Below are 17,368 nucleotides of genomic sequence, written 5' to 3'. Positions count from 1 at the left end.
ATGGTGGGGGGCGGGGGGTGCCGCCAGCCCACAAAATGTCCGGACTAGAATTCACAAAGAGGCCATAAGGATGCAAATCAATCAAAGAAAACATTACTCAAAAAAAAAAAAAAATCACCTCACCTGTGGGTGGAAGAGACAAGTGATCAGCACTGGATATAAAACAAAATTAAATATAAAAAAATAAATCCTAGGGCTTCAAACTGACGGGGCTAGGTGGGGTGCCCCAGGGGATTAAAAGCTTGGTATCTGCTATTCCTTTCTAGTTGGTCCCATCTCCTCCCCCTACCCACAGTTCCACAGTTTCTCCTCCCACTGGGCTGGGATGCAGACTTAGACTGGCTCAGCACTGAGGATGGGGGTTCCACAGCCCAGGTCAACTGGCCAGCTCTCCCACATATTGGCTATGAAGTGGGATGGAGTGGGGCGGATGAACCTGACAGATTGTGGCGGGGTTCGTGAGGCCATGGACGGAATGTGCCAGGCACAGTGCTTGGTGGAGGGCAGCACCCTTCCCTTGTCTAAAGACTAGGCAACAGTATTCAGGGACACCGGAGGGAGTGAGGGCAGGAGGAGTGCCTGAAATTGAGAAGAACCTTCTAGCTGTCAGTGCCAGGAAGTGCCAGCGCTGTGCCTTCCGGTGCCAGGAAGTGCCGGCCCAGTCACTGAGGGGGACTGAGCGCCCCAGGGTGTTGTAGGCTGGGTGAGCGGGGTGGGGCCGAGCTGGGGACTGGGAACGGTGCAGTACCTGTCGTGCTTCTAAAAGGCTTCTCCAATGTGAAAAAAAACACCCCACCATCTTCCTTTAGAGAAAGCCTGGACCGTTCCAATACCAAAAACCTCACTGGAGGCTCCCACGGAGATAGATGTGCTCCAGCTAAAAAGGAAACGAGGAGGCGTGGGCGCTGCCTAAGGGGGCCCAGTTGCTGGCCTCCATCCTCCACCCCTTAGCCCTTGGTTTCCCCACAGACTTCAGAAGCCTGGGTCAGAAGAAAGGGTTAAAGCCTTAAAAGAGGAGCAAACTTAGCGGGGCTCTGGGAGGGGGCTAGCGTTTCCTGAGCGGCCCCACCCTAATCTCCCGGGTCCTGAACCCTCCCGTCCCTGGCCAGGCCTGCCTGCCACAGGGTGAGGGTCCCCTTTTGCTGCATTGGCCACTCTCCCACACCAATATCGGACCGCCTTCTCCTCCCTCTGCCATCCTTTCTCGCTCCCCACTCAGCCTCTGATTGGCCGAGCCCCCGGGCCCTCCCCGCATCTCTTCTCCCACCCCGGGTGAAAACTGCGGGCGCCGGGCAGGGTGCAGCAACTGGAGGCGGCGGCGCGTCGGAAGGAGGCTGCTGCGGCGGAGGACCGGAGCCCAGGTGAGAGCTGGAGCCGGGGCGGGGCCCGGGGGGCAGCGATGGGCCCGAGGCGCCCACGCCAGCCCACCCAACCCGAGGCTTTGGAAAACGGTCCGAGGGCGCCCTGGGAAGGAGCCGCGCAGTGCGTGCGGAGGGAGCCTGCTGCCCAAGCAGGGGCTGGGGTGGGGTGCCACTGCTGCAGGCCAGGGGCCGCGGCGGACCCCGCCTTTCGGGGTAGGCGCTCCGGGGCTTTCGCCGGAGCCCCGGTAGGCTGTGGGGTCGTTTGCCTGGGACTGGGGCGCTGGAGGAGAACCGGGAGGAAGGGCGCTAAGGACAGCCTTGTCTGTCTTCTCTCCACCGAGACTTCCCCAAACCCGGCTCGCAAAGGCGGGGGCAGGGGGCGGTGAAATGGCTGGGGGTGGGGGAGGGAGAGAGGAAGACCGCACACTGGAGGGAATTTCTGCCCTTCGGCCTCGCGGCAGACTGAGTGCGGGGCACCCAAGGCACGGTAAACCGCAGTGCCGCGGGCGGGGACTAGGGGGAGGCAGGCAGGCGGGGGAGGCGAGAACTGGAAAAGGATGAGGGGGAGAGGGACCTCATTTGGGAAGGGAAAAGATTGGAATATGGAAACGGTATAAGGGTGGGGTTGGTCGAATACAGGCTAGGGAGGGAAGGAGCGCGAAGCTTCTTCGGGTTCTTGGCTGCGGGGACACAAGGTCGAGAAAACCAAAAACAGACTGCGCCTGCCCTACCGCGCTCTACCCCTCCCTTTGGCTCTACATCCCCCTCCCATCAGCCCCATTTCTTCCTTTCTAGTTCTAGCTGCCCCTTCCCCCTTCCCCTCCTAGAGCTCAAGCTCGCACCCCTCCTCTGTAACTCAGTATCTGCTAATCAAAACCAGATGTCGACCCCTTTCTTCCCCCAACAGCTCTTTCGGGTCCCTCCCTGCAGGGGTCCGAGATGGAACAGACTGCAGCCGCGGCCTCCGCGGGACCCCAGCCTCGCCCCGCCCCGCCCCGCAGGGCTGACCGCCCGGGATCCAGGAAGCAGCGAGAGGCGCGCCCTACAGGCGCACGCCCCTCCGCTGGCTTCTCCCTGGCCAGCGCTGCTGCGGACAGGCTAGGCTACCCGCTCCATGTCGCCTCGCCAGGATATTGATCCAGCCTAGGTTGCAAAAAAAAAAAAAGACAGGGCAGAGAGCCTAGGCAGGGAGGCTACTGAAGCCGGACTGGGAAACCGCACACCCAGGAATTCCACCCGGAGAGCTGGACCATTGGAAACATCTTGGTTTGGGTGCAGAGAACAAATGCAATTGGAGAGCACTGTCGCTTTTCCTCTTACCCAACCGGGAACACCCTTAGCTGTGCACCTAATACAGTCTTACCTGGAGCCACACACATACCTGACGTCATCCCTACCCACACAGTCATCTAAGAGGAGAGAAATTAACGTTTGTGGATCACTTACTATGGAACAGTGCCAGATGTCTGTCATTTTTCTTAATCCCCATCACAACCCTGTGGGTATCTAAAGCTCAGGTTCATTCAGCATCTTTTGGGCATCTGTTACATGCCAGGAACTGTTTAGGAATTGGTGGTTTCCCCTTGAAAAGCAAATAGGAAGTCCTTGCCTTCCAGAAGGGAAGTAGCAAGGGTCAAGTTAAAGTCACTTACCCAAAGCCACCCAGCTACTAAGTGCTTGGCACAGATATATACCACTGAAGGCTGTGTTCCCCATCCCCTTTGATTTCCCCAATCAGGAAGAGCCCAGAGGTAGTGTTACATTCACTGAGAAGTCAGGAGGGGAGAGGACAGTAGAGAGGGGCTTGGATGCCCACCATGGTCATTATGGCATGTCTCCCAGGGGCCCCCTCGCCCTGACAGTAACTGTGGGCACACCTGTCCCACCTCTTGGCTGATTCCCATCCTGTTCCACCCCCAGGTGGACTGAGCTCTCGGCAACATGAACCCCACCATTGGCATCGCTCTTTTGCTGACAGGTACTGGGCAAGGGGCAGGGTTGGGATTGCAAGCTTCCTTCCCTTCACAGAAGCTAGCTTTTTCCTCATGACCTCAGAAGGCAGAGGTGACTAAGGGAGAGAGGGCCCTTTTTCCTCCCTAAGTCAGCTGAACAATCCTGTTCATCTTCTGACTGCCTGGGGTGGCTTTTGGAAACACAAGTCACTGAGCCTGCCCCATATTGAGTTGGAATCTCCGTATGGGAACCAGTTGCATCCTCTCCCCCAAGATCTCCTGACCCTGGAACACATTGGTGGGACCCAGGACTAGAGCAGATGAGGGAGGTAGACTGGGGTTTCCAGTGGAGAAGGTGGACTGGCCCTCAGGGACCTCTGGGTGGGGAGAGGTACTCAGAGAGCAAACCCTTGTACCCTCCCTGGCAGGCCCTCTCTACTATTAATGGCAGCAGGAGGCCCCCTGTTCTGCAGGTCCTCCCCAACTCAGAGAGGGCACTGCTGGTGCCAGTCTTTTTTTTTTTTTAATTTTTTTGGGGGAGATAATTAGGTAGGTAGGTAGGTAGGTATGTATTTATATGGAGGTACTAGAGACTGAACTCAGGACGTGCATGCTAAGCATGTGCTTCCCCTTGCTGGTGCCAGTCTTGCAGGTGGCCCGTGGGCAGAAGGTGACCAGCCTGACAGCCTGCCTCGTGGACCAGAGCCTTCGTCTAGATTGCCGCCATGAGAACACCACCAGCCTGCCCATTCAGTACGAGTTCAGCCTGACCCGGGAGACAAAGAAGCACGTGCTCTATGGCACTGTGGGGGTGCCTGAGCACACATACCGCTCTCGAACCAGCTTCTCCAGCAAGTACAACATCAAGGTCCTCTACTTATCCGGCTTCACCACCAAGGATGAGGGACTCTACACATGCGAACTCCGCCTCTCTGGCCAGCCTCCCACCATCTCCAACAAGAATGTCTCTGTGCTCAGAGGTAAGGCAAGCCCTCAGCACAAGACCAAATGAGCTGGGAAAGGCAGGCTGGGGAGGAACGGGCTGGCTGGGACAGCAGGCAGTCCCCTTAGCTGGGCCGGAGAGGGGAGTGGCCCCAAAACCGCTCTCCCCTTCCCCACACTGCTGCCTGAGCCCTGGGGATTCACGGCCCTCAGTGTGAATGGGGGAAGGGCCAAGTGTGAATCACTTGGCTTCCCCAAGCCTCCTCCTCCCTACCTGGAAGACAGGACGGTGCTGGCTACCTCACCTACAGTTTTCTTGTGATGATGTCAGGAAACTGCAGATGGGAAACATGGTTCTATTGGACCAGGTCGGCCCTGGATTCAGCTAAGACCTCATGGCACCTGCCTCCCCAGGGGAATGGGCCTGCGCCTGCCTGAGTCCTGGTCTCTCTTCATTCCAGCCCTGCCCCTCTACCCCATTCTCTCTCCACAGACAAACTGGTCAAGTGTGAGGGCATAAGCCTGCTGGTCCAGAACACCTCGTGGCTGCTGCTGCTCCTGCTCTCCCTGCCCCTCCTGCAGGCCATGGATTTCATCTCCCTGTGACTGGTTGGGCCCATGGAGGATACAGGAAGCCACAGGCCCAGTCCAGAGAGTCTACTTCTCTGAGTCAGCTAACCCCCTCCCCCCAATGCCTCACACACCTCGGGGAGAAATGGGGACCCTACCCCTCCTAAGGAATCCCAGTGCTGCATGCCATTATCCACCCTCTCTGCCACTGCCACCTCGTACCCTCTCCGCACGCCACTGGCTATTTGTACTCTTTGTTCCAGAGCTGCTTCTGTCTGGTTTATTTAGGGCTTTTCCTTCCTTTTCTTTGGAGTTCGTGAAAAGGGAAGCCAGGGCTGGGAACCTGATGGAGAGTGAAGGGATGGGAGGGGTGTAGGATGGAGGGATATCAGCCCCTGGCAGGTGGGAGATCATCCTTGCCCACTGGGACCAGGGGCCTGGGAGAGACCTGGATGAGGAGAGGGGAGGGGGTCAGCAGGCAGGAATGGCACCTGCAGACCCGGGATGTGAGGGCGCCGCCAAGCACTTGTGGCCCGTCATGTGAGGACAGGACTGAGCATGTCCAGGAGCACTTTCTGCCACAGCAAAAAAGCTGTCTTCTTATCCCTGCAGAAGTTCCCAAGGGGCCTGGGTCCAGTGAGAATGCAGGTTCTGCCCAGAAATTGGTGCTGATGGGTTGGAGAGGCAGGGTAGAAGGGAGAGTCCCTCATCTGCCCCAGCTGAGGAAGCTAAAACTGGGAGCCTAGTGTCTCTCACCGGCTCAACCAGAGTTGGGAGGTTGGCAGAGGAGGACACGCCCCCTCCCAGGCTATCCCAAGCTCCTGAGAGCTCCTGGAACTCTGACCTGGAGACAGTAAGTCAGGCCAGGTGGAGCCCCGGAGCCGCCCAGAGTGGCCCAAGTGTTTCTCCTGGAGGCTCTTCCCTCCTCCCCTATCAGTGCCTCAGCCTTCAGACACCCCCTGCCCCCTAGGCCTGCCTTCTCAGGACCTCTGGGGGGCCTGAGGCAGGCCGTTGGGTGAGACCCATGAATGGGACATGCCTCAAGAGATGGCTTTTCCCAACACCCAGCCCCCCACCCGGCGGCCCTGCCCTGTCTCGTGACCATGTGTAGTGCCACCACAGCTTACGGCATCTCATTGGGGAAAAAGAATACTGTACAATAAAACCAAGCCTCTGGAATCCATTCTCCTGTCAGTCTGCTTTGCTCCTCTGTCTCCAGGCCTGTCCCCCTCCCTTAGCCAGAGGCCTGCCTGCCACTTCCCTGTCTCCCCCTTCCCTACTTTCAGCAGCCCTTCCTCTCCCCCGCTGCCCACAGGGCTGGACCACTGTGTGCCCGGCTTCTCAGAACCACTCTAACGTGGCACGTTTGCCCTAAAAAACGTATGTTCCATCTCTGCTGACTCACCTGGCAGGAAGGACAGACTCCAATGGCCAAGCCGCATGGCACTGGTTCCAGAATATGCTAAAAAGCACTACGGTGTGGAGTCCACGTTTTTCTTCTCAGATCTGGTTGTTCTCCCCCCATCAAGTCACATCTGCTATGGAGAGGACGTGCGGGAGCCTTGGGAGCTGCCCACATCACCAAGGAGTAAAGACAAACCTCTTAAAACCAGCACAGCTATCCAAAGGACCGAGGGTGGGGAGGGAACACTGAGGCCCATCGCCGGCTCCCTCCCCTAAAAGCCACTGAGTGGAATGCGAACAGCGACCCCTGGCACTGCGGACTAGAACAGCATCCCAGGGTGATTCTAGGTTGCAGTTGCTGGCAGAGTGAGGCAGCCCCCAGACAGCCTTCCCTGCTTTGCAGGGGAATTTGGGGGAGGAGGGTGGTAACTATCCAGAAGCTGACTCATTTGGTATTTAGCTCTGGGTAGGATGGTTTTTTTCCTGAGCATTTGCTTAAAGGCCCAGGATCTAAATTTATGCCACTGACTCCCACACTGCCTGACATCTCCCATCAATGCCTGTGCCTTGCCAGTGGCCTATGTAGCAGCTGTGCCCAAAGAGGACAAGAGGAGCCCTCAAGGAAGAGAGGGAGCTGCCTGGGTCACCGACCACAGACCCCATCCCAGCCCCCCCCCCCCCCCCCCCCGTGCAGGGTGTCAGCCACTCAGCCCAGGCCAGACAGCCTGGGGTCTCCAGATGCAGGGACATCATGGACACAGGCCCCTCTTGCTCTGCCCTGCTTGCAGCCAAAAAATGAAAGGAGCCTTCATAGGGGGAGGGAGTTCAGATGCTACCCTCGGGGTAGTAAGAGCCAAAGCTGGAAGGTCTTTCTGGAAGAACTGGGAAGCCTCAAGCGTGAGAATACCGTGAGACCCTGGTACCTGTGTGAGCCTCTGGTATGGTCTGTGTCACAGCCTGGTTCTGTTTCCCTGAAGAATTTAGCAGCCACCCTACCAGCATCCTGGGCAGACACCTTGCCCACAGCAGCCATGCTTCAGGGAGGAGAGCCTGAGGCCCACAGGGGTGGGGGTTAGCTTCAGAAGACACAGAGGCTGTCAGAGGCCCAGGGACCATAGGAGGGCAAGAACAGAGAAGAGAGGACCAGACCTAGGCCTGAGAAGGGGCCCTACGACTTAGTCAGGGCCACCGGGCCTCACAGCATAGGGCGACCCAGAAGGACCGCTCTGCAGGCTGAGGCTGCCGGGGACTTTCAGAGGCAGGCCACGACAGCCACCAGGTCCTCTCTGGCCATGTCAGGAGAGCTGTGAGGTGCTGCAGGGCATCTGTAGTGACTTGGCTAATTACAAAGAGGGCTGGGGCCCTCCCAGGTTCCTGCACACATGCCCAGACCCCACCCCATCAACCGCCTTCCCACTCCTCCTCATCCATCTCCCACGTTCCCCTCTGCCATCTCTGTCCCTACCTTAGGACATGGAATTCTTGCTCAATAGCGACAGAAGAAGCCCCTCTCCACACCCCCATTTCTGGTTGGATCGTCCACCGAGACAGAGGAACAGCAGCACAGGGCGCAGTGTGAGGACTTCCCTGACATCCAGGGCCCCCTAGGGAAAGGCGGGAGAGCACCACGGGGAGATGGAGGGACTTCCTCTGGCTAACCAATAAATGTACCGGCTGTCCAGGGCACTTGCGACACGCGTCCTCCAGCCCCCTCAGCATGACATCCCTTTCCTCTCTGTTTGCAGTTTCCACATTGTGATGGGCAGGTTTGTCTCCACATGTGAAAGAACAAGTCCTGGGCTAAGAGTAAACCATTTCCTCATCTACCATTAAGGAATCCTTGGGTCTGGGATCCTTCAGAGTTCTGGCAAAGAGTAAGGGTCGTCAGCTTCCTCCTGCTAACCCAAGAGGGCTTCAGGACAAAGGTGGGATGGCCTTCCTGCCCAGGGCTCTCAGGCTCCAAGTATCCCCCACCCCTAGGAGAGGATCGTGTTCTGTGAAGACCCCCAGGAGGCGTCGTTGCCTGACCAAGGGAAGACCTTGGGGCAGGGAAGGTTTGGAAGTGGATACATGCTGTAGAGGGCAGCGGAGGACCAACGGGAGAGTTCCATGGAGCCAAGTGTGGCTCCACACCCAGAAGGGGCCTTGGATGGCTGGAGCTGCCCAGAATCAGAGGTAAGAGTGCCTGGCAGTGGACATGGTCAACAGAGGCCACCTACCCAGTCTGCAGGAAAGCAGTTCCCTGAATTCAGTGGGAACCTGGGCTAGGTGACCCTAGTCACTTCACCCTCCAGTGCCTCAATTCTCTAATTTCTAAAATAAGATGGAAGCCCTGGAATCATTTATTTATATAACAAACATTAAGCACCTGTCTGTGCTAAGAGGTAAAAGACACAGCCCCAGTCCAATAAGAAGTGAAGAATTTATTTCAGCACAGTGATTGGTACTATAGGCGGGAAAACAGTGGCAGAGATGACTTCGAGGTTTCCCAACATGCATTCTTTTCTTCTTTCTCAGCAATATGACCCACAAACTAGAACTAGAATACATGGTCCATAATAAAGACTACATTTCCCGGCTCCCTTGTAGCAAGGTGTGTATATGTGGTTAAGTTCTGTCCAATGGAACACTAGCACAAAATAATGTGTATAATTTCCATGAAGTGCTTTTAAAGGGAGAATGTGAAACCCTTTCACCTTCATGCTGGCTGGAATGCAGGGCTGATGGCTGGAACTGGAGCAGCCATCTTGGACTACGAGATAGAAGCTGTGGGTTACAAATGACAAAGTACAAGATAGCAGCCTGGATTCCTAGCGATGGTCGAGCTGTCAGAGCACATGGGCCCATCATCAGGGTCCCTGACCCAGTCGTCTCCATTTAAACATTTGCCAAGTGTGCACTCCGTGACAGGGAGGGTAATTATCTGTGCAGGGCAGTGAGGACAGAGCAGTGAGTGGTACAGACAAGTTCCTACCCGCATACAACTTACGTTGCAGAATAGGAGGCAGACAGGGAGCAAGTAAGGCAATAAGTAAATGAGGTTACTATAGATCATCTACCCGTAGAAGGCAGCAAGAGAAGGATGGGCCCACTTTAGTCGGATGATCAGGGACGACCTGAGCAGGGGGCCACTGAGCTAAGACAGGAAGGATGAGAAAAGGCCAGCCATTTGAAAGCTGCAGGAGCACAGCCAGACAGAGGGAATAGGAAGGGTGTCTGGGCGAGGAGGGGTGCAAGGGGTCACTGAGGAGGTAGGTAAGAGCCAGGTCCCAGGAGGCCTTGGAGGTCCTGGTGAAGAGTTTGAATTTCATTCTAAGAGCAACAGGGAAAGGATAAAGGATTTGACCTAATAATATTTTTAGAAGATCCCTCTTGCTGCTTTGTGGAAAATAGACTGGAGAGGAACAACAGCAGAAATCAGGATATTGCCGTGGTCCTAAGAGAGCTGATGGCAGCTGGGATAAAAATGGTATGGCAAAAACAGAAGGGGTGACTCTGAGATACATACAGTTAAAACTGGGAGGACCGGTGAAATCTGAGGAAGGTCTGCGGACTTCACCAACAGCAATTTTCTGGTTCCGATGTTGTGCTGCATTCATGTTGGATGTTACCACTGGGGAAAACTGCATGAAGGGTCCTCAGGACCTCTTCACACTATTTTTGTAACTTCCTGTAAATCTTTAACTATTTTAAAAATAAGGGGTTTTTGAAATTCACAACAACCAAAAAAAAAAAAAAAAAAAAAAAAAGGGCAAGTATTAACTCCAGAGGGAGGAAAAGAAGAATTCTAATCATATAGCACATTACATAGCTAGAAATATCGACAGAGTCATACTAATATAAACACTAAACAGCTATTTTAACCAAAAATTGTGACAAAGCTATACTGGAGGCTGGGAGAAGGATAAGTATATGTGTTTGGTGAGGGAGGAAATGAGCGTACAAGAAAGCTAACCCTCGTTTTCCATAGGTGAAAGCCAACAGATAATACTTAAAATTGAAAAATCAAGAAACAGCTATCTATATGAGAAAAATCTAAATATAGAAGCAAGTAGCAGAAAAACTAGCTAAAATAGTTGAGAGTAGTTGCTCTGGGGAATAAAAATGTAGGATGGGGTAACAGACTGCTTTTACATGATAAACTTGGTAATACTTTTTGTCTCTGTAAATGTATTCGTTTGCTAAATAATATACATCAAATCTAGCTAAAGAAATATATTAATGCCAGGCACCCAAAACAGAGAGGACTTGCTTACTAGTGGTTTGGATGGGGGTGGAGTGTTGAAAAGAAGGGAGAAGAAGTCCTGGATGACCCTTGGGTTTTGGGGGTTTTTTTGCTTGAACAATGAATGGATGATGATGCCATCTGTTGAGATAGAAAAGGATGGGGGAGCACTGGGGTGAAGAAGTGCATATGTTAAATCTGAGATGCCCATTAGACACCTAAATGGAATATCTAGAAGGCAGCTGGGTATCACAGTCCTAAGCACAGGTGAGAGGTCAGGGTTAGAGATAAAATTTGGAGACATCAGCATTTGAGTGGTAGGCACTGACCATGGGACAAGTAAGATCATGGAGGAAGATAATTATAGAGAAATAATTGAGCCTAGGCCTAGAACCAGAGGTGGTCCAATATTTAGAGTTTACAGAAAAGCAAGGGAGATTAAAGAGCAGCCAGTGAGGAAAGAGGAAAGCCAGGGGTCTGTGGAGCCAGAGAAGGAAAAGTTTTGAAATAAAACAATCAACTAGGTCAACAGATATTAAGAAGCCAATTAAGACCAGCACCAAGTTGGTGACTATGGTAGCTAGTCTGCAAATATGGTCCTCTAAGTAAAATATGCCCCTTGTAATCCCATCCCCTTGAGCCTGGCATGGTCCTGTGTCTTGCTTATGACTGGTAGCGTATGGTAGAAGTCATGCTGCATGACTTCCAAAGCAAGGTCATAAGAAGACTTGCAGCTTCCACCTGCTTCTCCAGGAGTGCTCACTCCTGGGACACACCCTCTTGGAACCCAGCTATCATTCTGAGAACCCAAGTCACATAGTGGCCACAAGTAGGCACTCCAGTCACCAGCTTCAGCTAAGCTCCCAGCCAACAGCCACCATCCACTGCCAGCTGTGTCAGTGCGCCATGTTGGACATCCAGCTCAGCTGAGCCTTCGGGTGACTCCAGGCCCAGCTGTTGCTAACTGCAACCTCATGAGAAAGAAATCCCAAGCGAGAAGTTCCCAGCTGAGACCATCAACTGCAGCAGCATGAGACACATTAATAGACTGTTTAAAGCCACTAAACATTGGAGTGTTTGTGATGCCACAACAGCAACTTTAACAAGAGCAGTTCAGTGTAGCAGTGCTAACAGAAGCCCCTTTGGAGTGGGAGAGTGAGAGTGAATGGGAGAGTATAGACTTCTTTTTCAGGAAGTTTTGCTGTGACTGGTGTGGGAGAGTTGTTTATTTTTAAGATGGGAGATACTAGAGCATGTATATTGATGGTGATTATTTCTGGAGACAGGGAAAGATTGATGAACAAGAAGGAGAAGAAAACAAAGAAGCAGAATTCTAAAAATAGCCTCCCAATGTTATATACCACCTAATCCCTGGAATCTGTGACTGAGATGAGATGTCCCCCCATGATTATGTTATGTTATATGGCACAGTGGGTCTTGAGAGGAACTGTCCAGGTATGCCTGAGGTAATCACACGAGCCCTTAAAAGCAGAGAACTTTCTCCGGCTAGTGGCAGGAGAGGAAGGCAGGGAGATTTGAAGCACAAGCCTGATTCAGTGCGCCACTGCTGGCCACGTGAGAAGGAAGGTGGGCAGCCTCTAGGAGCAGAGAGCAGAGAACAGAGCCCAGCTAGCAGCCAGCAAGGAAACAGGTACCTCACACCTACAGCCATAAGGAATGGGATTCTGCCAACAACCTAAATGAACTTTGAAATGGATTCTTGCCCTGAGCCTCCAGAGAACAGCCAGCCTGGCCAACACCTTGATTTTGGCCTTGTAAAACCCTGACCAGAGAACCAGCTGAGTCCACCAGAACTTCTGACCTACAGATTGTGAGATAATAAGTGGGTGTTTTAAGTCATTAGATTTCTGACAATGTGTAACACGGCAGTAGAAAACTAATATGGTGGGAAAATAAACATACCAGGGAAACATAATAGAAATGCTGGGCAGTGCTGAGTGGTGACCCATCTGAGGTCTGTGGTCAAGAACATAAAGTGGACTTGACTGGGCGATCTCCAGGATCATTCACCTGCATGGATGCAGGCATAGGGAGGTGGCCTTGGAGAGGATCCAGATTTTTCCAGGCAAGAGCAGCAGAGGGAAAGGGGGAAAGGAATGGAGGAAGTTAGCAAAGGAGTGATTAAAATGATGTGTTTTAGTCCTAACTATGTAAGGATGTGAAGATACCAGAGGATGGGCAGATTACACAGAGGGAGAAAGAGGAGGTAAAGGGGGCTGAAGGCTTGCAGGACAGCAGGTTGGGAGGAACATCCACGTGGCTGTTGAAATCATGGAGGAGGATGAAAGAAAAGGGGCAGAAAGGAAGACAGTGAGCCAGGAGTGAGACTAGTGACCTCGAGCCACTATGTGACAGCAGAGAGGAAGGGGGTGGTAGGGAAACCAGATGCCAGGAGATTCGGCAGCGGTGCTGGAAGGAGGGAGGAAGGACATTTACCCCACCTGTTGTGGGTTGAACTGTGGCCCCCCAAAAAGACACATTCAAGCCCTAGTCCCCATTACCTATGAATGTGACCTTATTTGGAAATAAGGTCTTTGCAGATAGAATCAAGTTAAAATGAAGTCATAGGATTAGGGTGGGCCTAATCCAAAGACTGGCATCCTTACAAGAGGAGGGAAATTTGAACTTAGAGAAACAGGAGACACAGAGAAAAGGCCATGGTCGAGGGCTGGTGAGGGGTTGAGGGCGGCGGGTGTAGCTCAGTGGTAGAGCGCATGCTCAGCATATAGGAAGTCCTGGGTTCAATTCCCAGTACCTCCATTAAATAAATAAATAAATAAATAAATAAATAAATAAATAAATAAATAAATAAATAAATAAATAAATAAATAAATAAATAAACAAACAAACAAACCTAATCCCCATCTTCCCGCAAAGAGAAGAAGGCCATGTGAAGATCGAGGAAAGACTGGAGTGGCATTGCCTCCACCCAAGGATCACCTGGGGCCACCAGAAGCTGAAAGAAGCAAGGAAGGACCCTCCCCTAGAGGCTTCAGATGGACCATGGCCTCAAGAAGTGTGAGAAAATAAATATCTGTTGCTTTAAGTCACCCAGTCATGGTAATTTGTCGCTGCCGCCCTAGGAAGCCTAAACCCCACCTCCTGGCCCAGAGGTGAGTGAGGGTGAGAATAAAAGCAGACACCACTTAAGGGGGCGTCAGGGGCACTGGTGTCCTCGGGGTAAGTGAGTTTCATTTAAAGCAGGAGCTCGGGGGAATTTTTGGAGAAGAGGCTGGGGACGAAGCAGAGCTTGCCCAGAGCAGAGTCCAGGCACAAGAGGGCTTGGATTGGGGTGGGGGTGGGGGGCCACAGGATTTGGCTCAGGTGAGGAGAAGCAACAGGAGATACGTGCTAATAATGGATTAGCTGGACTCTCTCGACTTCTAAGGACCAAGACAGACCTTGAGGACCAGCATAATGCCATCAGTGAGGGGACAGCGGGCAGTCAGTTTAACTGTGGGCCTCATGTTGGGTCCCACCATCCTGGGATCCCAGTCAGCTGCAGGAGGGGCCTGCTGTCGGGCAGCGTGGGCCCTGGCCCATTCAGGACACTGCCCCCTCCTGCCGCAGGGCAGCTCCACCCCTCACACAGGGTGACAGCCTCTTGGAGCCTCCATGTCCTCTGATGATGACAGCCATCATCACAGCTCTGGCTCAGGCTTTAGGCTTTACAGCTTTCTGGCTTTCTGCCATCTTGACCCGAGGGGTCCAGTATGGTAGCCCCTGGCCATTTGTGGGTATTTAGACTTAAATAAATTTCATTTAAGTAAATTAAATTTTTAGTTCCTCAGTCACACCATCCACATCTCAAGTGTTCAACAGTACATGTGACTGGTGGCTTTCCTTCCTCACAGGAATTTCTATTCGGACAGAGCTGGACTAGACCATGGGCAGGAACCAGTTGTTTGAATCCCTGCTCTTATAAAGCAAAGCTTTTCCGCCACAGCTGAACTCATGAGGCTGAGGCAGAGCAAGAACAGGAGGGCCCTCACGGGAGCACCTCTCGGCCTCGCTCCCTGAGGCGAGGGTCAGCTCCAGGAGTGCTCTGAGCACACCAGCACCTCAGAGACCTGAACACAGTGTCATGAGGCCCGGAGAGGGGACTCCTTACTGCTCGTCTAAGGCCCACCACCCCCATTCTTTACTTCCTGTCTCAGCACAACTGACAGAGGAAAGTCCACTTCCTTCAGAGGAACACAGGTGCCCCCCACCATTGCCGCCATCCACAAGGCTGTGGTACGCCTCTGCCCCTAACAGGCCACTCACACCCATACGCACAATACACGCCAACTCAGTCCATTCAAAAACGTCCACATTAGCTGGCTGTGTGGGGCAGGAATAGGCCTGTAGGACATCCATAGGCCACCCTATTCCTTCTCACCTTCCATCACCTCCGGCCCTCCCTAGTCCCTGTCTCTTTCCCCAACCCAGACCCAGCAAGAGCACTCAAAACTCAAGGAGATACTTCCTCCCTCACTCTGTACTGGGTACCATCACCCTCACCTCACCAAGGACACTGCTCCGCTATTCTCCTCGCTCTCTCTGCGTCATCAGTTCTGACTCTTCACTGGCTCTTTCTCATCAACATATAAATGTATAGTTATTTTCCCATTTAAAAAAATTTGCTTTGTAACTGAGCAGGACCCTGTGGGGCATTTTCAGGACAGACCGCCCACCCCACCACCACCACATCCTCCACCTGCCTCTTGTTTATTGAACTTTAGCCTCCTAGGCCTTCCCCAAGTTCCAAAGAATAAATTTAACCAGAGAAGTGAGAAAATGCAGCAACAAAGGAAAACTGTCAAGCAAGACAAAATAACAATAGTTTAGTCATTAAACAAAGTCAAGGACCTTTAGTTTCACTTCAAGGGCTATATAATATTTTAAGCCATATCTTTTGATTCATTTTGCAGATACAGAAACCCCCACCAGGTGGAAGAAGTTAACTGCATGCTGACCACAAGCACGTAGACCTCAGAGCGGTTGGAACCAGAAGGTTGATGATACTGACTCCGGATTGCCTCACTACCAACCAATCAGAAGACTGTCCACCAGTTGATCATGCGCCACTCAACCCTCTCCCTCACCCTGTCTCTAAAAAACTTTCCCTGAAAGCCATCGGGCAGTTCAGATTTCTTGAGCATTAGAAGCCTGTGCTCCTTGTTTGGTGCCTGCAATAAACACTGCACTTTCCTTCAAGTCAGTAGATTGGCTTTACTGCTTGCAGGCAGGTGGACCCAAGTTTGGTTTGATAACATCTTGACCTCTCTTCTCCTTTTAGCTCCTACCCAATCTCTCTCCTTCCTTTAGCACAAAACTCATCCAAATAGTTGTCTATACACTCCATCTCTCTCCCCCCATTGTTTCTTGAACGCATCCACAATCCAATTTTCACCCTGTCACTACCAAAACCATTCTTGTCAAGGTCATCAACAACCTCTTAAATCAATTCTCAGATCCCTTCATTCATTAACCCATATGCAGCACTTGACACAATTGATCTTTCCTCCTTGGTAAGTTTCCTTTTCTTGGGTTGCAGCATATCACCATCCCCTGGATTTTTTTCCCCTACTTCACTAGCCATTCCTTTCATTTCCTTTGCTGGTTCCTACTCATTTCTAAAATCATTTAATGTTGGAGAGCTCCAGGATTCAGTCCTTGCACATCTTTCTTTTCTATTTATATTTGCTCCCTTGGTGATCTCTTCTAATCTCATGGCTTTAAATAACATCCATGTGCTGATGACCCTCAGCTTTATATCTCCAAACCAGACCTTGCCAAATGCGTACATACAGCCTCTTTCTTGGCATCCTGACATGCCTAATAGACATCTCACACTTAATATGGGTTTGGGGGAAAGGTATAGCTCAAGTGGTAGAGCTCATGCTCAGCACCCAAAAAGTCAGGGGTTCAAACCCCAGTACCTCCTCCAAGCAGAAATCAATGAAGAAACCCAATTACCTCCCCCTCATAAATCAAACTTAATATGGATTAAATCAGCCTCCTGACCTCCCCCCATCCCAAAATCTGCTTCTTCCACAGCCTATATATTTTCAGTTAATGTTCAGGCCAAAAATTCCTCCCTTTTTCTCTCACCACCTAACCCATCAGGAAACCCTGTCAACTCTATATCCAAAATACACCCAAAATGCAACTGCTTCTCGCCACCTCTCCTGCTACCACACTAACCGGAGCCACCATCATGTCTCACCAGATGATTGCAGTGACCTCCTAAATGGTCTCCTTCTTCAACTCTGACTCTATTCAGATCTGTCCTCCATACAGTAGCTAAAGGGACTCTGTTAAAACAAAAATCAGATCCATGTCCCTCCTCTGCTCAGAATCTCCCAGTGGCTCCTATCTCAGAGTAAAGGTTAAAGTCATCTTAATGGCCTTAGGGACCTACAAGGTGAGGCCCCTCCCTCATCTCTTTGACTTCATCTTCCACTCTGTCTCTCCCTCTTCTCTCCAGCCACACTGGTCTTCTTGCTTTTCTTCAAAAGTGGCAAGTGCACACCTGTCTCAGGGTATTTGCACTTACTGTTCCCATCACCTAGAACATTCTTTCCCCAGATATCCAGATGGCTCACTCCCTCACCTCCTTCATTCAATGGTCATTGAATGTCACCTCACTGAGGCCATCTCTGATGACACCTTATATTACCTTTATCCTCCTCCCTGCTTTATTTGCCTCCATAGCTCTTACTGCCATCCGATACTATGTATTTTACTTATTTCCTTATTTGGTTATTGTCTTCTACTTCTAATAGAACGTAAGCTCCTTAAAGGCAAAGATTTTGCCTGTTTTGTTCACTGTTATATCCCTAGTTCCTAGAAGACTACCTCGCATATCTAATAGCGATCTGTAAAATGTGGTGAAATAAATGTTCTAA

At 51.8% G+C, this 17,368-nt stretch overlaps 1 protein-coding gene across 1 annotated transcript; it reads left to right on the top strand.

Annotated features, from left to right (window-relative positions):
- The first annotated feature begins 1,211 nt into the window (after positions 1-1,211).
- Positions 1,212-6,019, top strand: THY1 (Thy-1 cell surface antigen). The gene is made up of 4 exons (XM_031443494.2): positions 1,212-1,361; positions 3,282-3,339; positions 3,958-4,293; positions 4,749-6,019. The coding sequence occupies exons 2-4, from the start codon at positions 3,303-3,305 to the stop codon at positions 4,859-4,861; spliced, it is 486 nt and encodes a 161-aa protein (XP_031299354.1). The 5' UTR covers positions 1,212-1,361; positions 3,282-3,302; the 3' UTR covers positions 4,862-6,019.
- Positions 6,020-17,368: the final 11,349 nt, after the last annotated feature.

This window comes from Camelus dromedarius, chromosome 34, assembly GCF_036321535.1.
Source record: "Camelus dromedarius isolate mCamDro1 chromosome 34, mCamDro1.pat, whole genome shotgun sequence".
In the NCBI taxonomy this organism is placed as follows: Eukaryota; Metazoa; Chordata; class Mammalia; order Artiodactyla; family Camelidae; genus Camelus; species Camelus dromedarius.
This window is presented reverse-complemented; position numbering and strand designations above follow the sequence as displayed.